The 22,641-nt window shown below is 44.5% G+C and overlaps 1 protein-coding gene across 1 annotated transcript in view; it reads right to left on the bottom strand.

Moving 5' to 3' along the window:
- LOC121711078 (wiskott-Aldrich syndrome protein family member 1-like) overlaps positions 1 to 22,641 on the bottom strand; it is a 60,060-nt gene that overhangs the window by 10,475 nt on the left and 26,944 nt on the right. The window contains 4 exon segments of the mRNA XM_042094377.1: positions 3,829 to 3,946; positions 5,271 to 5,424; positions 20,753 to 20,887; positions 21,181 to 21,353. Coding sequence (XP_041950311.1) covers positions 3,829 to 3,946; positions 5,271 to 5,424; positions 20,753 to 20,887; positions 21,181 to 21,313 — 540 coding nt within the window. The 5' untranslated portion in view covers positions 21,314 to 21,353.

Here is a 22,641-nt window from a genome sequence, read left to right as displayed (position 1 = left end):
GAGGACACACAATCACAGAATGAAGGACAGAAACACCAGGAGGAGGAGAATACACAGTGGAGGGGACAGAAGCAGAGGTACAGACCTCACCGTGTGTGTGTATGCGTGGACGATTATGTGTGTGATTGTGTGAGTGTGTGTTTGTGTGTGTGTGCTTGTGTGTGTGTGTGTGTGTATCTGTGTGTGTGCATGTGTGAGTGTGTGTAACGTTATCTGTCTGTGTGTAAATCAATAACAGCTAAGTAATATCTGCTGGTTGAAACAGATGACATTCAGCTGTTGTAGAATAGACATCATACACACAGATGATCAAACTTCAAACTGAATTGAAGTGACTTGAACATAACAGGGGCCTTTTTATACATTTTGAACCCAACCGCCATGCAAAACCACTCTGATGAACATCCACACTGGACCAATGGCCATCACACTGTCAGGAAATGGTGTGTGTGTGTGTGTGTGTGTGTGTGTGTGTGTGTGTGTGTGTGTGTGTAATAGGATGGCAAAACAAGATGAGAGGAGAGAGATGTGAGATGATAACGGATGTACAGGAAGGATGACATCACGCTGCAGAAGAGCCCCCACTACACAGAGAAAGATGACAGAGAGAGAGAGAAAGAGAGAGAGAAAAAGAGAAAGATAGAGAAAAAAGGTGGAGGACAGAGATAAGAGTTTGTCTCAGAAACAGAGAGAGAGAGGGAAATAAAAAGGAGAGTAAAGAGAGGAGTTGAAAATAGACAGATGGCAAAAACAGACAGAGAGAGAGAAACAGAGAGAGAGAGATCAAATGATGGAGGAAAGGGAGTGGAGTCTACCTGTAATCCTCTGCTCTTATGATTTAGAGGTCAGAAATACACACACACACAAGCACACACGCACACACACAGCCCCTACCTACAGTGCTCTGAAAAAAGACTAAGTGGGGGCCACTCTTCCTTCAAAAAGTAAAAGATATCACACACAATGTGAGAGTCTAAGAACAAGCAACCAAACAAAATGCAACCGAAAGGAAATAAAACCCCAAACAAAGTATAAGTTAGAACAGCAGCTGAACATTAAGAACAGCGGCTGAACATTTAGAACAGCATCTGAACATTAAGAATGGCGGCTGAACATTTAGAACAGAGGCTTAACATTAAGAACAGCAGCTGAACATGAAGAACAGCAGGTGAACATGAAGAACAGCAGCTGAACATGAAGAACAGCAGCTGAACATGAAGAACAGCAGGTGAACATGAAGAACAGCAGCTGAACATGAAGAACAGCAGCTGAACATGAAGAACAGCAGGTGAACATTAAGAACAGCAGGTGAACATTAAGAACAGCAGCTGAACATGAAGAACAGCAGCTGAACATTAAGAACAGCAGCTGAACATGAAGAACAGCAGCTGAACATGAAGAACAGCAGCTGAACATGAAGAACAGCAGGTGAACATGAAGAACAGAAAGAGAGAAAACAGAAAACAGAAAAAAGAGAGTTGCAAACAAGACAAACAACTCCAGTAAAGGAAGATGTGATAGCGGTGAGACAGAGATGAGACAGTAACGAGACCTAAAAGAGATGGATCTGATCTGAAGTCAAACGTGTGTGTGTGTGTGTGCGTGCGTGTGTGCGTGCGTGTGTGCGTGCGTGTGTGCGCGTGGCCTCAGTGTGCAGCTGCTACTCCCATAATCCAGCAGCCGGCCCTCATCAGCCTAATCTACTCACATGTAATCTAATGTCAACTCGAGTAATGTAATCTAAAAGGTCTGCTCTGAGTGTGTGTGTGCATGTGTGTGTATATGTGTGTGAGTGTGTGTCTGTGTGTCTGTAAGTGTGTGTGCATTGAGATATATCTATCAACTTGTGCTAACAGGCTGTCATCTGGGGTAATCTAATAAAAATAACTGTCTTGAGACTCCAAGCAAACCACCTTCAAGTGTGTGTGTGTGTGTGTGTGTGTGTGTGTGTGTGTGTGTGTGTGTGTGTGTGTGTGTGTGTCTGTGTGTGTGTCCCCATGAGTGGGATTTTTGGGATGTCTGAAGGCTCACATCAGATGTTTCTTTCCCTCATCAGCTCAGCTCAACACACACACACACACACACACCCTCTACAATGACTTCCAAATTAAACCATCAGATCCAAGCTGCAATTACAATTAAAAAAAAGGAAGAGAGAGAGAGAGGAGGGCAGGAGGATTCTCTCATGTGTGTCAAGGCAATCTGTGTTTGATTAGCCCCTGGAGTGAGGGGAGGGCAGGAGGGAAACCCTGTGTGAGTCTAGCGGCTGCTGCTCGTTTAGGAGGAGGCGGGAGAGGGCGTCCCTGATGAGACCGGCTGGACCGCAGCTGTTAATTACCGCTAGCACAACACACACACACACACACACACACACACACACACACACACACACACACACACACACACACACACACACACACGCAACGCTATGTAAATATACACAGTAAAAACATACCGCCACAGGCAATATGGACTCAAGTATGAATGTGGACACTACAAATACACACATCCATACACACTCACTACAAATACACACTTCCATACACTCATGGTGTTTCAGTGTCTACATTTGATCAGATTCATATTTCACTTATCTTTAGCACACTGTGCGTACAGTGTCTACGAGTATATGTGTGTGTGTGTAGGCTATAGGCTAACTGGTCTAGGCCATTTCCAGTGAATCATGCTAAGCTAGGCTAACGGCTAGACTGGGGTATTACAGGCAGACTGAAAAGAGAAGGGTGTGTATCCTCTTGTTTAACTCAGGTAGACAGGAAATAAGCTCATTTCCCAAAAAGTTGGTGTGTCCCTTTAATCTCACCCTTTCCTTACTCTCTCTCGGTGCGCTGTGTGTCTGTGTGTGTGTGTGTGTGTGTGTGTGTGTGTGTGTGTGTGTGTGTGTGTGTGTGTGTGAGTGACATGGTTGAGAGACGTTATGTGGTACATTTGCACCCTTGCACAGTCACACTCACACCCCACCACTGTGTTGGTTTCTATTCATGAACTCTCACTTCAACAGCGCCCACAAGCCTGGCAGCCCAACAACAAGCTGTAGCGCTAGTGCTGTTTCCCTGTACTGTATGCTATGGCCTCTGTGTTTGCAGTCATACATACAGTAGCCAAGGGTGTTTTTGAGAGTGCCTCACTAGGTGTATGAGTGTGTGTGTGTGTGTGTGTGTGTGTGTGTGTAGTGTTTGTGTGTGTGTTTGTGTGTGTGTGTGTGTGTGTGTTACGACACTGTGGGTCGTTTCTGTGTGTTTCTTGTGTCTGTTCTCTGGTTGTGTGTTTTCTAGGCCGATTGGCACAACTGATTGGTGTGGTGATCGAATTGGACGTCTGGAAGTGGACGTTGGAAGACCGCCTGCCCCTTTAAAACTGGCTGGCTGACGTCTTACGGGAGCTCTCGCTCGTTTTGGGGATCACTTTTCATTGCCATCGCCGCTGCCGCACTTTGCTGCCAGGGCCAGCCTCGGGCCTTGCCCCTGCAACCACCGTCCTTTTTCCACTCCCTTGGGTTAAAAGCCAGGAGATAGCGCCTGGCTACAGAGGCCTATGTTTAGGCCTTGTTTTTGTAGTGGCTTCTGCTGTTTTTTCCACACTGTTTTTTTTTTCTATTTAAACTATTTTTGTGTTAATAAATACATGTTAATGTTACGTTTCGTTGTCTGCCCGTTTCAAATACTTTGTCATGTCCCACAAGCCCTAGACCGGGATATAACTGTGTGTGTGTGTGTGTGTGTGTGTGTGTGTGTGTGTGTGTGTGTGTGTGTGTGTGTGTGTGTGTGTGTGTGCGCGTGCGTGCGTGCGTGCGTGCGTGCGTGTGTGTACCTTCTGCTTTCTCCTCTCTTTCCTCTTGTCTTCCGTGTCCTGCAGCATCTTCTCCCTCCATAGGTCAAAGAAGTAGGAGGGGTTTGTGTAGAACTTCAGTCCCTCCTTCCCATCATCCCTAGGGGCAACAACACGTCACGCCACATCACATCAGGTCACCCCTTCATCATCACCTCTGACCTTTCAACCCCACATGTGCAGAAGGTTACATGTCGCCACCAGAGAGTTGAAATGAACCGAGAGGCGCAAACGTTCCACAACTTCTGTGTTATATTATTGCAATGGGGAGGGGGAACTAATATTCATACTGACTGTTCATACGGAACTGTTCTACATCTGCTCCCATAGAGATGAATTACGTTGCTCTGTTTTGGTTAGTCCTCTAGGATCTTTCAGCTCATGTCACACAACATCACATCAGGTCACCACTTCATGACCTCTGACCTTTTCAAGCCAACATGTCCAGAAAGTGTAGCTCCACTTTAAATCAAATGCAAATGTAAAGAGTAGTGTACTGAAGCATAATAAATAAATCTGACATGTTTTGCTATATTCTTGTTAAAGGTGCTATGTGGCATTTTGAGTTTAAAACCCAGAAATAACAGAATGTGAAAAAACAACCGTTTTTGCCGTAATGTCATAAACGCCTACGCACTGTATTAGCATGTGAAGTTAGCATGCAAACCAACTAGCGCTGGGCCGACTCTCTTGTAATACAATATAATTATAATAGATCACGTGTTGCTGTTGTGTCAAATACAATGCAAGTCAATGCAAGAGTGCCGTAGGGCTGCACTCAAGACAACTCGAAGCCAACAGAATTCCACATCGATTCTTTACGCACCTTGTATTGCAGTTTTGCACGAAAGGCACTATGGAAGCAAAATCTAACTGATTATGTGATGGTTGTAATACATCTATCTATATCAATTTAAATATAAAATATTTGTTTCTTTGTGGCTCTGTTTGATTCAAATATAGCCTTTGCAGGGGCTCTGGTCCTACCATTTATCCGGAAGTCTCTAAAAGACACTTCTGCTGCTGAGGAAGAACTGCGACCCCAGAGAGCGGGTCAAAATGTCACAGCCGTTTAGCTTTCCCTTGCTACACTGTACCCAATCAAAGCGATTAAACTCCTCAATGGCTTTGTGTCTTGTTCCATCTGAATATATCAGACTCAGAAAAGGGTGTTAGGGGCTTATGGTGTGTTCAGCCTTCCTCTCAGCTATCTGCTATTCCTGTCATATGGCTTAAACCTCATAGGAGGTTTAGCTACTGCAACAGTTTAATGTGCTTGTGTTCTGCAGAAACGAGTCTCTATTCCACATCGATTATAGTTTGTGTGTTTACATTTAAATCCTTATTCAAAGCAAGTGTTGTGAGGGACATGCAAAACACCTCTGTCCCAGTCAGTGGGAGGTGGGTGATACAGAGACACTGACCTATAGGGTGTGAGGATGTTGAGGGGTGGCGGCTGCTCGCAGATGTCGAAGGTCTCCTTTAAGGGGAGGGGCAGCGACTGCCTGTCAAAGAGCTGCTGGTCCTGAATGGTGGAGCTGCGGAAGGCCTTTCGCATGGTGATGTCCTGCAGGGATACTGTAGTGGACACAGACAGAGGGAGGGAGAGAGAGAGAGAAGGAGGGAGGGAGAGAGCGAGAGAGGGGGAGAGGGAGGCAAATATGTTTATTAAACCATCACCGTACTTTCACCCATGCTGACTAGGAGTTCAATCTGTGGTGAGTTTTAATGTTGTGTATGCTTTAATGGAGAGAGTGTGTGTGTGTGTGTGTGTGTGTGTGTGTGTGTGTGTGTGTGTGTGTGTGTGTGTGTGTGTGTATGTGTTTGAGTGAGTAAGAGAGGGGGGATTATTACTAGTATTGATTGTTTCATTGATTTTCCCTTGAATTAAGAACAGATATTGTAAGTGTCTCTGTGTTAAAAAAATGTTTGCTTAGGTGACTTGGGACACAGACATGCCAATAAAGCCTAACTAACACTACTTTATTAAACTCTTACTTTCTCACACAATTACACCATTAAATCCTCCCATCATATCCAACTGCACACAACAAGAGGAAGAAGAGAGAGAGAGAGAGTAAAGGGATGGAGGGAGAGAGGGAGTGAGTGATGATCTGTTTACTTGTCATGTCTTCAATGCTTATGCCAGTTATTAATCATTATCCCTTTGGCAATATTGTGGCCAATCTGTTAAACTAAGATTTAATTAGAGTTTCAATTAGTCCAAGAAGGAGGGCGGAGAAGTGTGTGTGTGTGTGTGTGTCTGTGTACTTATGTACGTGAGTGTGTACTTATGTACGTGAGTGTGTACTTATGTACGTGAGTGTGTGTGTGTGTGTGTGTGTGTGTGTGTGTGTGTGTGTGTGTGTGTATGTGTGTGAGTGAGTGAGTGAGTGAGTGAGTGAGTGAGTGAGAGAGAGAGAGAGATAGAGAGACAGCGAGTGTGAAAGGGTGGACAGAGAGAAGATGTGTCATTAATCTGCCGTGTCCTGGTGTCCCCTCAGCACAGACTGTGGTCAGGACCGCAGAGTGCAAATCTGAGGGACACACTAATGGAGTCACACACACACACACACACACACACACACACACACACACACACACACACACACACACACACACACACACACACACACACACACACACACACACACACACACACACACACACTTTCTCAAGTTCCAAAGAGACAAAGGAAAGTAAATGGGGAAATGAGAGGAAACATCATCAACCTTTCCAAAAAGAAAATAGGTTCCAAATGTATATGTCCCTTTCTCTCTCTCTCTCTCTCTCTCTCTTTCTCTCTCTCTCTCTCTCTCTCTCTGTCTCGTGGTGTGGGAAGCAGTTGAGTTTAAAGCCTCTTCCGCTCCTGCTGATGGATCTCATCTATCCTTTCTATTTATGAACCTCCACCCATCCCATGTCCTTCTCTCTCTTTCTATGCATTTCTCTTCCCATCTTTCCTTCTCTGTCCATCCCTTGCCTGAGTCTGAGGGAGTGGTCACAAGACTACTTCCTGTCACTGGTGTTACACTAAAAGCCTTCCCCAGACCATCGCAGTAAGCACCATTATCTCTGTAATGGCCATAACTGTCCTCATGGCCATCCATCCTCTCCTTAAAACTCTCTCCTTAGCGTCACTCTTAGCGTCAGCAGACACAACACTAACTGCTCTTAGCACTTACGGATGTTCAGTGTCGTATTTCGGTCCTTCTCTCCCTCTCTATCCCTCTCTCCCTCTTTCTCTCTTCCTCATCTCCCTTCCCCTCTCTCCATCTCCATGAGTCAAATATTAATGCAGTTTGTGTGTCTGGGAGTGCTACTCTTCTTGGGTCCACTCCACGCACTGGACATCAGCCACTGGCATTTCAGTGCCAGAAGGGAGAGGCCAGCAGCTGCCAAACGGACCAGAGAGATGAGAGGATGAGAACAGCGATGGTCAAGGGGAGGAGGAGGACGAGGAGGAAGAGGAGGAGGAGGAGGAGGAGGAGGGGGAGGGAAAGCAAACAGTGGTGTCTGATGGGAAGTGAGAGGAGAAAAACATAAAGTGACGAGTGGGCGGAGGAGAGAAAGATCATCACTCCATTCTGAGGGGAGGTGACTGGAATGTAGACATCCTTATGTCATCTCTCTTTTTTACTCTCTTTCTCTCTGGCTCCCTTTACTTTCTCAGTTCAGTTCAAAGTAGCCTAGTGTAGACTTTGCAGCAAAAAAACACTTCTCTCTCTCTCTCTCTCTCTCTCTCTCTCTCTCTCTCTCTCTCTCTGTGCGCATGGACTGAGTGAGTGGGCGGAGCCGGAGCGTCTGTGAGTGAGCGTTGTGTGAGTGAGGCCGCTGTGCCTTTTCTTACCTGTTTTCTCTTTCTTACTTTTTCTGTTTTTTATTATTTTTTTCCTTTGTTGTTTGTTTGTCTTGTATGTTTTTGGGTTGGTAGGGTTAGGGGTTAGTGGAGTGCGTGTGTTTTTGTGGTTTTACCTGGGCGTCAGCTCCTGGTTTGGAGTATGGCTGCCTCAGGTAACACTAGGGGAAAGTTTGTTTGTCTCACGCGGCGGCATGGTATAAAGATATCCTCTACCGCCAGCGTAGAAGAGTGTAGCCTGGCAGTAGGTGAAATGGTTGGGCATGACAAAGTTTTGTCTGCTGCTCGTATGAATCAAGCAATCGTTTTGTTCCTTGAGTCCGTGGAGTTGGCCAACTTAGTGGTTGAACGCGGAGTAGAAATTGATGGTATTTTTAACTCAGTACTCCCTTTGTCTACCCCATCTAGGAAAGTAATCATTTCAAACATACCACCTTTCATTAGTGATGACATTCTTGTCCAGTCTCTATCCCGCTATGGCAAATTAGTTTCCCCGATCAAGAAGATCGCCATTTCCACGAAGTCTCCGCTTTTAAAGCATGTGGTATCTTTTAGGCGATATGTTTACATGGTTTTAAACAACAACACAGATGATCTTGATTTGACTTTGAATATCCAGGTCGACGATTTCAATTATGTCATATATGTCACAAGTAATCTGATGAGATGTTTTGGTTGTGGTTTGACGGGTCACCTAGTGCGTGCCTGTCCAGAAAAGTGCCCCAATACTACCGCCAATGTCAATGGTCAAAATGAGAATACTGGGGAGGGACAGTCTGCCAGTGATGAGGGGCCCACAAATGGTGGAGAGGCTGGGGTGGATGGTGATCAGTCACCAGGGGAAGGTTCTTCTAATACCGATGCACCTGAAGTTAGACCATCAGATCAGGATGTGTCTGATGAGACAGTAAGGAACGGGGAAGAGGGGGCCGAGGCTGAAGCTCCAGAATATAATGTTATGCATACTGATAACTCGCCGAATTCCAACGTACTAGATCTTTCGGAGGACGCTTGCGGGGAGGATAGTCAGATCTTGGAAACAGAGGAAGTTCCCTTTAAAGTTCCAAAAGGTCTGAAGAGGGAAAGGGCTCGAGCTGAGTCTCATAGAAAGGTAAAAAAGAAAGATCTGGTTGTTGACGTTAATTCTACTGATGCAGAGAGCGAGGGGGAATTTTCTGATTGCAGCCTAAGGTGCAGTCTTCCCCAAAGCGGCTACACAGGGCGCGAGTACACTGTGGATGACTTAAAAACGTTTCTGAAGCAGACTAAAAATGCTAGGTGTGTTCAAGTTGATGAATACTTTCCCGATGTTGAACAGTTCATCGCTAAAACGAAGCTGTATATGGCCGAAGGTAGCTTTACTAGGCAGGAGGTCTACCGTTTGAATAAATTTCTCACAAAACTTAGAGCTCTGTTGAACGCTGATAGCCAGTCCACCCCAGCCCCTGTTAATTCCCAATGAATATGTTCTTTTTTTGCACTTTTTCCTTTATACTTATGAGTGGGTTTCAAATTGCTTCGCTTAATTTGAATGGAGCAAGAGACCGCACAAAGAGGGCGATGCTTTTTGAAACAATTAAAGAAAAAGCTATTGATGTTGTCTTTGCGCAGGAAACCCATACTGACGCAAGCAATAGCTCTGATTGGGCTTTGGAATTTGGGGGGTTATCGATCTTAAGTCATAATACCTCAACTAGTGGTGGTGTTGCTATTCTTTTTTCAGGTAGCTGTATCCCCTGTTCATATGAGGTTGATGAAATTGTTAAAGGTAGACTCTTGAGAGTCAGAGCTCAATATGAAAATACTTTTTTTGTTTTTGTGTGTGTCTATGCCCCAACGGTTGGGAGGGAGAGAATGATTTTCTTAAGTATCCTGGATGATCTGTTAAAGAATTGTGATTCTGGGGAGTGTTTACTTCTTGGTGGGGATTTCAACTGTACTGAGCTAGCTATTGATAGGAATCATGTAGAGCCTCATATGCCATCACGTAGAAGGCTCATTGAGATAATGAAGTCCCACGACCTTTCTGATTTATGGAGGAACTTTCATATAAAGCAGAAACAGTACACATGGGTCCACTCAAATAATAACATATTATCTCTGGCAAGATTAGACAGGTTCTATACCTTTAAACATCAGTTCAGTTTTTTTAGAAGCTGTCTCATCCTGCCAGTAGGTTTTTCCGATCATAGTATGGTGCTTTGTAATTTTTTTGTTAGTGCCACCAGATATAAGAGCGCATACTGGCACTTTAACACTAGTCTTTTGAATGATGGTAAGTTTAGGGATGTTTTCAAGTTTTTCTGGAAGGATTTTAGATCCACAAAGCAGTCTTTTCAGTCTGTGCAACAGTGGTGGGATTTTGGAAAGGCCCAGATAAAACAGTTGTGTCAGCAGTATACTTCCTGTGTCACAAGAGATATAGCTCAACGCATGAAATTGTTGGAAAATGAGATACTGGAGCTCCAAGGTTTAGCTGAAAGTACAGGTAATCAGTTATATATGGAAAATTTGAAAATAAAAAAGAATTGTTTGGCCAACTTGCTGGGCATTAAAGCACAAGGAGCTCTGGTCAGGTCTCGCTTCCAGTGTGCAGAATTAATGGATGCACCTTCCAAATTCTTTTTTAATCTGGAAAAGAAAAATGGCCAAAAACGGCTTATACATGCTTTGGTTTCAGAAACTGGAGCCCTCTTATCTGACGATAAACAAATTCGTGAGAGAGCAGTTGATTTCTACAAGGTTTTGTATAGGAGTGAAATCTCCTATAAACAGGCCCTTGACAGTCCTTTTTTGACAAATCTTCCTAAGGTATCTAGAGAAGCTAATTGCGACCTTGGAAGGGTGATTACCCTGGCTGAGTTGGAAAAGGCCCTCCATGGTATGGAGTGTGGCAAGGCACCGGGGATCGATGGTCTGCCGGTTGACTTTTATAAGTCTTTCTGGACAGAAGTAGGCGCAGACCTACTGGTCGTTTTGAGGAACAGCTTGGCCAAGGGGCAGCTGCCACTCAGTTGTCGCAGAGCAGTTCTTACTCTGTTACCGAAGAAGGGAGATTTGAAGGATATCAGGTCATGGAGACCCGTGTCTGTTCTATGTGCGGAATATCGGCTGCTCTCTAAGGTTCTTGCTAATAGACTCAGTGAAGTTTTAGGGGAAGTCATTGCACCTGACCAGACCTACTGTGTGCCGGGCAGGCTTATTTGTGATAATATTTCTTTTATTAGAGACGTTTTGGAAATTGGTAAACTTTTACATTTGGACTTTGGCCTTGTTTCTGTTGATCAGGAAAAAGCTTTTGATAGAGTTGAACATAATTATTTATGGAGCGTCTTGACTGCTTTTGGCTTTAATCCTGTTTTTATAAAGAAAATTAGAGCTCTATACTGTGACAATGAAAGTATTCTGAAAATTAATGGTGACTTGTGTGCTCCTTTCAAGGTTTTTAGGGGAATTAGACAAGGATGCCCCCTCTCTGGAATGCTATACTCCTTAGCCTTTGAGCCCCTGTTAGTACAGTTAAGAGCCAAACTAAAGGGTGTAACTCTTCCTGAGTGTAACATCTCTTTGAAGCTATCAGCTTATGCGGATGATGTAGCTATTCTGATTGAAAGCCAAAGGGATGTGGACACCATGTTAAATGTTTTTTACTGATTTTAATCGGTTATCATCTGCCAGAGTTAATTGGGGAAAAAGTGTGGCCCTGTTGGCTGGAAAATGGCCTGATGGCACACCGTGCCTCCCAGGTGGGTTAACCTGGTCTAGGGACGGGTTTAAATATTTGGGTGTGTTTCTTGGAGACGATAACTTTGTTCTAAGGAATTTTGAGGGGATTGTTGAGAAGGTTAAGGGCCGTCTTGGCAAGTGGAGTTTTTTAATTAAAAAATTGTCCTATAGGGGCCGTGTTCTAATAATTAACAACCTGGTGGCTTCATCCCTTTGGCACAGACTTGCATGTATAGACCCTCCAGCACATGTTTTATCTAAAATACAATCTATTCTGGTTGATTTCTTTTGGGATGGTCTACACTGGGTCCAACAAGGCGTGCTTTTTTTATCCAAGGATGAGGGTGGACAAGGATTGGTCCACCTGCAGAGTAGGGCAGCCGCCTTTCGTCTTCAGTTCATACAGAGACTTTTGGATGGACCTGTAAATTCCAGTTGGAAGGCTGTGGCTTGTGCCATCCTAAGAACTTTTGAAGGCTTGGGTCTGGATAGGACCCTCTTCTGGATGAATCCTGCCTTAATGAACTTAAACAAGCTCCCTGTGTTTTATCGCAATACGTTTAAAGTATGGGGTCTTTTGAAAGTATGGAGACCTCAGAATACAAGTTCTCTCTTTTGGCTTTTGCAAGAGCCATTGATATATGGTTCATGTTTGGATCTTACGCATGAGAAGCATTTTCCTGCTTTTAGTGGGATGTTTTGCAAAGCGCGGGTCATCACTTTGAAGGACCTCCTGCCTTTAGCTGGGCCAGGTTTTGAGAATGCTGAAGGAGTGGCCGAACACATGAAAATGAGATCCATCCGTATAGTTAACAAATTCCTCTTGGAATTGCGGTCCCACTTCACAGATGCTAGTCTAGCAATGTTGGATCAGTATGCCAGGGGTTTAGTTATGCTAAATGAATGTGATCCTGTTCCATGTTTTAGTGTGTCCTCTGGATTTTGTAATGTCTTTTTGAAGGTTGAAGATTTTGTTTTTCTGGGTCCAAATCGCGCCTCTGGAAAGGCACTTTACAATCTTTGTGTAAAATCTCTGAATAGGAGGTGTTTGGAGTCTAGAGTTGACACACCTTGGCGTGCTGTTCTACATGTAGAACAGGATGTCAAACCACACTGGAGATCCTTTTACAAGTCACCATTAATTAAAAAGGTGGGGGATTTACAATGGAGGATTTTATATGGTGCAGTTGCTGTAAATTCTTTTGTTTGTGTTTTGAACTCTGATGTGAGGCATGAGTGCCCGTTTTGCAATGACAGGGAAACTGTTTTTCACGCTTTTATGCAATGCACACGCCTGATGCCTTTATTTTCCATTTTACAGAAACTGTTCACTTACTTCAATGAAAGTTTTTCAATGGAAACATTTATTTTTGGTTTTAATTATGTACAGAAGCGAAGGCACAAATGTCAGTTGTTGAATTTTATCATTGGACAGGCTAAGATGTCTATATATGTTAGCAGAGGAATAAGGTTGAGCATAACTCAAGATCTGATCTTTTAATGGTATTTGCAATCTTGGTGAGATCAAGGATTTTAATTGATTTTGGTTTCTACAAGGAAATGAGTGATCTTGAAACCTTTGAGATTATATGGTGTCAGGAAAAATGCTCTGTGTATGGTTGTAGAGGATAAAGTGCAATTTAATACCTTGTTAGACGTTCCTGTGCCTGCTGTTTAACATACATAACTAGATGTGTCTTCTATTTATTTATTTATTTATTTTTTAATCATTCATCTTTGAGATGACTGTGTATGTCTTTTAGCTATTTGTAATAAAGGTTTTTATAAATTCAATTCTCTCTCTCTCTCTCTCTCTCTCTCTCTCTCTCTCTCTCCTCTCTCTCTCTCTCTCTCTCTCTCTCTCTCTCTCTCTCTCTCTCTCTCTCTCTCTCTCTCCTCCTCTCTCTCTCTCTCCTCTCTCTCCTCTCTCTCTCTCTCTCATGACCAACCAGCCACTCGCCACTCCTGCCGATTATCCAGTCCCCATTAGCCAGTTCCCTGATAACCAAGACAACCATCAGATGGAGGGATGAGGACAGAAAGTGAAAGAGATGTTTAGAGAGGAGAGAGAGATAGAGGGAGAGAGAGAGGGGGGGAGAGAGAGAGAGAAAGAAGAAAGTTTTGAAGAATTGCTTAGAAGAGAGCAAAAGAGCGGAATGAAAGTTAAAGAGATGTTCAGAGTGGAGAGAAAGGGAGACAGACAGAAGAAAATGACAAAGAGAAAAGAGAGGGAGAGTACAATAGCTCAAACCCAGCATTACAACCACACACACACACACATACTTTAAAACCGATGGAGCGTGAAAGTGCTGCCATTTGGGCCAAGGGAGATGAGGAAAACGCAGCGAGAAAGAGTGGGCTTGGAGAGTTCTTTGAAGAAACTTTGTTTGGGAAACCTTTCTACAAGGTCAAGCAAGCATGAAGCACCGTGAGTGTGTTTGTGTGTGTGTTTTAGCCATTCTGCTGTCACATGACTGCTGTTCCTGTGCTCAGTGCAATTAATTGTGTGGCTCTTCTCTTTACCTTTATGTTTACTGCTATGGTTCTCTCTCTCTCTCTCACACACACACACACACACACACACACACACACACACACACACACACACACACACACACACACACACATACACCCTTAGACAAACACACACTTCATTGCCTCTGTCAACATCTCAAATTTTCTCCAGCGAGAGAATGAGAGAACGGGAGAGGGGATGATAAGAAAGCAATGGAGAGAGAGAGAGAGCGAGAGAGAGACAGAGAGAGAGAGAGAGGGGGGGGGGGAAGGGTCTTATGGGAATTGGGTGACAATGTCAGGTTCTACTATTAGAAGGGCACCTGCGTGATTTAAGGTGATACGATGGAGGACATGGACCATTAGATGATAAGGGGACAGGAGAGGAGGAGAAGAGAGGGAGACTAAAGATAGAGAGAGTGGGATGAAAAAGAGGTAGAGAGGAATTCAATCTGGGGAACAAGGTGCACATCAATCTGGGTGAGAGAGAGAGGGACAGAGAGAGTGCTAGAGAAAGAGAGAAAGAGGCATAGGCAAGGGAATGACACAGAAAAGAGACAGAACAGGGGCAGCCGTGGCCTACTGGCTCCTACCCAGTAGGAAAAATGTGGGTGGAGGAAGTGGTTGAGAACTGCTCTCCCATGCCCACATCCACGGCTGAAGTGCCCTTGAGCACCTAACCCCTCACTGCTCCCTGAGCGCCGCTGTAGCAGGCAGCTCACTGCTCCCGGTTAGTGTATGCTTCACCTCACTGTGGGCCAGATGTACGAACGCTTTTGTACCCACTTCAGGCGTATTTGTTTCGCAACGTGCATGTAAAATCATTGCGAGGTATGTACAAACAGGCCGCAATGATGTAAAAGCGCAAACCTGCCTGCCTGTCGTGGGAACTGTAAATGGCTAATTGCGTTATTTTGTTATTCACAAATTTCCCTCACGGGATCAAAAGAGTATATACTTATACTTATATACTAACAGAAAACATACAAACAACATGAGAATGGACCAAAGTACGGACCGCAGAGTGGACCAATGGGTTGTCCAGAGACCATGGGTATGGTGATGTAACTGCGCGCGGTCTGAATCTGCTGATCCGAGATCAGTGGGGAGTGGCGCTCGCTGTTTGATAAACAGTATAGGGTTTCCCTTAACCTGATTGGTCTTCAGTGATGGATGATGACCGCTATGTTCGGCTGCGCTCGGTCAGACGTCATGTCTGGGACTCTGGCTCCACCGCACACCAACGTCAATACCAGTTAGCCTAAGAGGACCGCAAAGGACACCGAGGTCTTTGGAAGGAAGGTTCTGGTCATAAAATGATCTTGCACTCTGATAGAATGCTAATGCAAAATGTGTGAGAGAGAGAGAGAGAGAGAGAGAGAGAGAGAGAGAGAGAGAGAGAGAGAGAGAGAGAGAGAGAGAGAGAGAGAGTGTGAGTGAGTGAGTGAGTGAGAGAGAGAGTGTACCAGTTGTTGCAGAGACTAACTGCCTTACCACACACCCACTCTGATCAGTCTCACAACAACACTGTTTTCCAAAAACCAATCAGAGTAAACCAAATTATGAAACAATGTAAAGTAGCCTATTTGGAATATTGGAAAGAAGAAACTAAAAATCAAACTAGATTACAATGCTATCTGTCCCTAAACCGAGAATATAAAATAGCAGAATATCTTAATACTGTCAGAGATAGAAAACAGAGACTGACCCTAACCAAATACAGGCTAAGTGATCACAAATTGGAAATCGAAAAAGGAAGACTCAGAAAATCATGGCAACCAAAAGAACACAGAATATGTGGTTACTGCATGACAGGTGAGGTAGAGACAGAGATGCACTTCCTCCTACAATGTACATCCTTCAATCAAACAAGAAACCTTTTCTTCAACAAATTTAACTCAGAAATTCCTAATTTTAATGAACTTAATGACATATCAAAATTAAAGATATTATTAGGAGAAGGAGATAAAGCATATCTTGCTGCCCAATATGTATCAACATGCCACAATCTGAGGGACAATGAGTGACCTATATCACCAAATAAATACACACACAGACACACACACACAGACACATGCAGACAGGTGCGCACACACGCGAGCACACACACACATACACAAACACACACACTGCATCATACACTACATTTTACTTTATTTTACCTATTTATTTTATTCCTATGAAAATCTACTGACATGTATGTGTTCAGATTTATTGTATAACTGCTTTGGCAATATAAGTGAGCTTGTCATGCCAATAAAGCATTCTTGAATTGAATTGAATTGAATTGAATTGAGTGTGAGTGAGTGAGAGAGGGGAGAGAGTGTGAGTGAGTGAGTGAGTGAGTGAGTGAGTGAGTGAGTGAGAGAGAGAGAGAGAGAGAGAGAGAGAGAGAGAGAGAGAGAGAGAGAGAGAGAGAGAGTGAGTGAGTGAGAGTGAGTGAGAGAGAGAGTGAGTGAGAGAGAGAGAGAGTGAGTGAGAGAGAGAGTGTGAGTGAGTGAGTGAGAGTGAGAGAGAGAGAGAGAGAGAGTGTGTGAGTGTGTGTGTGTGTGTGTGTAAAGGGTCTGGTCTCAAAATGCTCTTTCACTGTGATGCTAATGCAAAGTGTGTTTGTGCGTGTGTGTGTGTGTGTGTGTGTGTGTGTGTGTGTGTGTGTGTGAACGCTTGGGCATTTTCCATAGGGCTTCCATGCTTCCATAGGCGTCTGTTGCTAGGGGATGCACTGTTTCCAAGGTCGTATCTCTTGCTCACCCCCCCATGACCTGCAGATTTATAACCGAGGCCAGACCATAATCACACACTCTTTCATCCCTCTTTTCATGTTCTCTTATCCCTCTCTCTTTTTCTCCCTTCCAGCTCACTCCATCTCCACCCATCCTTACCACACAGCACCACACAGATCATTACCCAGAATGCATCTGTGTGTGTGTGTGTGTGGGGGGGGGGGGGGTAGGACCATTAAATTAACCCCAGCTGCTTCAATTTACTACCACTTATCCCTCTCTTTTCATCCTTCTTTTCTCCTCTCCCTCTCCCTCATATTCCCTCCATCTGCCCCTCCTCCACTCTCCTTTTCCCGCAATCATTACCATTGCATCTCTCTCTCTCTCTTTCTCTCTCCATCCTCCATCTATTGGTTTCTGTTTCTCATCCTCTCTCTCACTATTCTCTCCACCCTGCCCCCTCTCTCCTTCTCCCTCCTTCTCTCTTTCTCTTCCCCTTTCCCTCTCTCTCTCTGTCCATCCCTCCATCTCCCGGTTTCCCTCTCCTGCTCCTTCTCACTGTTCTCCACCTCTGCCCCTTCTATCTCTCCTTTCTCCCCTCCCCCTCTCTCTCTTTCTGCAGTCTCATGGGCTGACCTCTGCGTGAGTCATGTTAAGATGCAGGGGGCCTTCTATGCTGTATGCCGAGCTGCTGCACTGCCTGTTTACTCAACTCATTGGATGCCTGTCCAGAGGTCTGGCCATCCTATCTCTTCATGTCTGTCTGTCTATGTCTGTCTGTCTGTCTGTCTGTCTGTCTGTCTGTCTGTCTGTCTGTCTGTCTGTCTGTCTGTCTGTCTATGTTTGTTTGTCTATCCGTCTGTCTCTGTCTCATTTCTCCATCAATCTTCTATCTCGTCTAGTCTGTCTGCCTATCAGGATGTGTATCTGTGTGTCTATCAGGCTATCTGTCGAACAGCTCTCGTCAGCAGTGTGTGTGTGTGTGTGTGTGTGTGTGTGTGTGTGCTCCTAGGGTCACACACACACGCTGGGGTGACAGAGGAGTGTGTGTGCTCCCAGTGTGTGTGTGTGTGGTGTGTGTGTCTATTTGCCTACCTGTCTGTCTTTCTGTCAAGTCTGTCTACTGATCTGTGTGCCTGTGTGTCTACCTGCTTTCCAGATTCTGTGTGAGTGTGTTTATCTGTCTGTCTGTCTGCCTATATGTTTGTCAGTCAGTCATGCTTTCCTCAGTTGTCTGTGAGAACATGTGCTTGGCAGTTCCTTTGAAGTGTGCAAGTGTGTGTGTGTGTGTGTGTGTGTGTTATTCTGCAGTTTTCTCCTCTCTGCAGCACACAGTCTTCACACTCCACTGATTCTCCCTGCTGCAGGCCATAGACTTGCTGTTTCCCTCTCCTCTCTCTCTCTCTCTCTCTCTCTCTCTCTCTCCCCTTTCACCACTCCCTCTGTCTTTCCATCTAATTTATCTCTCCTTATCTCATTACTCTATCACTCTCTCTCCCACCTTCTTCATTCATCCATCCATCTCTCTCTCTCCCACCTTCTTCATTCATCCATCCATCTCTCTCTCTCTCTCCCACCTTCTTCATTCATCCATCCATCTCTCCTTCTCGCTGCCTCCTCTCCTCTGCTAGAAGAGATCAGTTCACTCAAGGGTCCATTTTACTCTTTATGGTGCAGCTTGTCCGTGTCATTAGTGCTGTGTGTGTGTGTGTGTGTGTGTGTGTGTGTGTGTGTGTGTGTGTGTGTGTGTGTGTGTGGATGTGGGTGTGTGGTTGCACACAAATGCTATGTGTGCTGTGTGTGCTGTGTGTGTATGTGTTGTGTATTGTGTTTGTGTGTGTGTGTACACATTTAGCTAGGGGGTAGACAGACCACAGGAGTCAAGGGAGTGATAACCGTGTCCACACAGAGTCATTATCCAACCAATCTCTCCCTCACTCTTAACAAACACGCGCACACACACACACACACACACACACACACACACACACACACACACACACACACACACACACACACACACACACACACACACACACACACACACACACACACACACACACACACACACAGGTCTAGCAATAAAAACAGGATGTGGTGATGAGATGGAGGACACACAGACAAGAGAAAAAGGAGAGAGAGCAGGAGATTGGGGAAGAAGGGAGAACTGTGTGTGTGTGTGTGTGTGTGTGTGTGTGTGTGATTATGTGTGTGTGTGTGTGTGTGATTATGTGTGTGTGTATGTGCATGTCATTGTGTGTGTGCAGGTATATCTATTCAAATGTCAATATACTCTAGGGCATGAAAAGTCAGCAAAAGGTGTGCTTGTGTGTATGTGGATGTATATACGTGGGTGTGTCTGTACGCGGCCTGACTTTCCTGAAGAAGATGAACACACAAACAGTCCTATAGTCATTAAATTGAACATAAAAACAAATGGATGTGTGATCCTATTCCCTTCTCACTATTTTCTCCCTTGTGTGTGTGTGTGTGTGTGTGTGTGTATGTGTGTGTGTGTGTGTGTGTGTGAGCGAGTGAGAAAGAATGATGAAGTGTGTATGGAGGGTGTATAAGACAGATGAGACCATCTTCCTAACAGAAAATTGCATCACAATCCCAACCAGGGGGGAGTGGCAGGATAATTAAAGAGGACTGAACTCACCAGATCGCAGTTCTTACCAAGGAGACCAAAGTGTGTGTGTGTGTGTGTGTGTGTGTGTGTGTGTGTGTGTGTGTGTGTGTGTGTTATATGTGTATGTATCTACTGTATATGTGTGTGTGAGGGAGAAAACACTCCTAGTTCCTAGGGCCTTTGCTACATACTGGTGAGGTATTCAGTTCATATGTCTTTTACGACAATGCACACAAACAAGGCCTACACACACGGCCGGCGTTGCGACAGCACTTTATGGCAGGCGACCAGCAAAATTAAATAGAATCTATTGAAGTGAATGGAGCAACGCATATGGCAAGTGGAACGACGGGGTGAACACGTCGATCGCGTCGCCAGTAGTGTGTGTAATAAATCGATTAACAGAATTCCGCCGTCGTGTGCGACTGTCGCATCACCTACACTCTCTCCTCTGTGTTTACAGCACTCTCAATGGAAACAGAACATCTAACGCTGACAACTTCTAGAAGGCCACAGGCTCGCCCTCAGTGGAACTGTGGGAACGACCATCTACTGACCAGGGATCTTATCTAGCCATTCTGTGATTATGTATCAGAGATATACATATGGATCAGAGATATACATATGGATGAGATAGCAATCATAGCCGTTTTGCCTTCTTTCTCTCTCTCTCTCTCTGTGTGTGTGTGTGTGTGTGTGTGTGTGTGTCTCTAACTAGTTAATAAAAACGTAATGGCTAACTAGCTTAAGCTTGGGTCACATGTACCTCTCTGTGCCAATCATATCAATTCTCCGTCAACACCGAACATTTTCCTTAGCATAGCCTATTCTCATTCACTTCAATGAAAAAGAACCGTCTCAGGTGACTATTACTTTTTCATTTTAGATCTTCACAAAAGCGATCATAATTTACTAGGATAGATGTTAAAGATCATAACAGAGGTAGTCTCATTAAAAGGGACTAAAGCAGTTTCACGAAACAGGAGTTCTCCTATAGGATTCTATTTAAAAAATAGCGAGTGTCCGTCCGTTCATCCAGACCCCTGTGATGTACAGCATTGTGGCTCCTGTCCACGCAAGGACAGATAAAACCTTGATTACCTCTGCCAGCAAATAATGCAGGTGTTACAAGTGGACAGGGGTGGACTGGACAGGCTTTTTTTAGTCTGTATAAGCCGGATTTGAGCGTAGGGGCAGACAGACTGAGAGTGGAGGCCTCTCTATGAAAGCTAGAACATCTGGTTACTAAAGCATCGGAAGTGGAATTGTGCAGTACGTAAAGCAACTTGCAATGTGTGAAGCGTTTGTGATCGGAGCTTCAATGGAGACAAAAAAGTAAGAATTTCTGAATGTAGTGTGTGTGTGTGTGTCTGTGTGTGTGTGTGTGTGTGTGTGTGTGTGTGTGTGTGTGTGTGTGCGCGCAAGCGCGCGTGTGTGTGTGTGTGTACTCACACTCTTCCTCTTTGGGGTCGAGCTGTGTGACGCTGACAGACAGGCGGTCCACTCGCTCCTGTAGGGAGTTGACCCGGAACGAGAAGGTGTGAGCCTCATTAAAGAGCTCCCCGAACAGGTCCTCTGCATACTTACCTACACACACACACACACACACACACACACACACACACACGTACGCACACGCACACACACACACACAAATACACATCATTAAAACCAGACCTTATGAAATTGTGAGAAGTGGAAATGGAAGGGTTTTCCAATTAGCATGTGAAGTCTAAACTCATTATCCTGGGGAAGAACTCATACACACAGATCATAGGCATACACAAACACACACTTGTTTTCACAAACACTGCAAAATATTAAAAATAACACTCACACTCACACACACACACACACACACACACACACACACCACTCACTGAGGCTGCTGAGTTGGCGAATGACGTTGGCGAGCGAGATGTTGGTCACACATTCCAGCTCGTTCTTGATGCCACGGGGCAGCACTGTGTGACACAGGTGCCGGGGCTCGATGCTACGCTTCACCAGCGGCATCCTGGCACACACACACACTCACACACTCACACACACACACCTGCAGAGAAAGGAAGAGCACATAACATTACATTGGGGTTAATACACAGACACACAACTTTGCAGCTTCAAAGCCAAAGAAATGTGATGGATGATGTTCAGTCTCCAGCCTTGCAGAAGATATAATAGCTAAGGAAACTGATATGGACAAAGATGTTATATAAACAATATTTATGTAGCAAAGATGCTACTATAATCACCCTTTATCACTGGAGACTCTAGTTTACTTCAGTCTCTGTGTGTCAATGTACAATGTATATCAGTTCACTAAATACAAAATAATGACTGATAACACATAACTTGGACAGGCCATCCACAGAGACAAACATTTAAGTTCAGTATATCAAATTGTTGCTGAACAATTACTAAGCGTCACCTTCACCAAACCCAGCCCATATTCTTAACCATACATTGTAGTCAACAGTATCCACAGATAATTTGTTGATGATCATTTGTAGATAGTCTGATGGTGGACTATCCAAGTAAAGTGTGACTGAAATATAAATTTTCGCATACATAGTATAAACATGTTTAAAATAAAATCACTCAATGCTGCGAGGGGGAAGGGAATTAATAATTAATGAACAGGTAAACATGTGTCTGATGTTGTTAGCAGTTAGTTCCTGTCTTTCAATCACTCCATTCTATCCCTCTGTCTCTTTATTGGGATGATCATCCCCACTGGCTTCCACAAAGTGCTTGCTGGTCTTCCTGGTGAAGCAGTTGTTAGCAGTTAGTTCCTGCTTGTCTTTATGGATTCATATTCGCATAACTCCTAAACCCTCTGCCAAACCGGTTTGTGGAAAGCCCTAGTCCCCTGCTGTGCATGAGTAGTCGACTGTCTGTGCGTGTAGTTACAGAATTCAACCAACAGGTGGTGCTATAATAGACAGCTGCTAGAGGCTCACAGGGCTGACTCCAGTGGCAGTTGACGCTGCTGGGTGTTTGGGAATCTGCATGCTTTGGTGTAATTTGTGTATTATTCATGGTTTGAATGTTGAATATGACAGACAGAGAGAGAGAGAGAGAGCTTGATTAAGCTGTACAAGATGCTCCACCAGCGAACTGTCACTAACAGAAAACAGCAAACACACAGTCACACACACACACAGAGAGAGAGAGAGAGAGAGAGAGAGAGAGTAGGTACTCTCCTGTGCTATGCAGTGCACATAATTACATTCCGTAGAAAAGAAGCTTAAGAATTAATTACAATACAGTATGTGCATATGTTACACACACACACACACACACACACACACACACACACCCACACACACCATTCCTATCCA

Source organism: Alosa sapidissima, chromosome 6 (assembly GCF_018492685.1).
Source record: "Alosa sapidissima isolate fAloSap1 chromosome 6, fAloSap1.pri, whole genome shotgun sequence".
Taxonomy (NCBI): Eukaryota; Metazoa; Chordata; class Actinopteri; order Clupeiformes; family Clupeidae; genus Alosa; species Alosa sapidissima.
The sequence above is the reverse complement of the archived record's forward strand: the minus strand, read 5'-3'. Positions and strand labels throughout refer to the sequence as shown.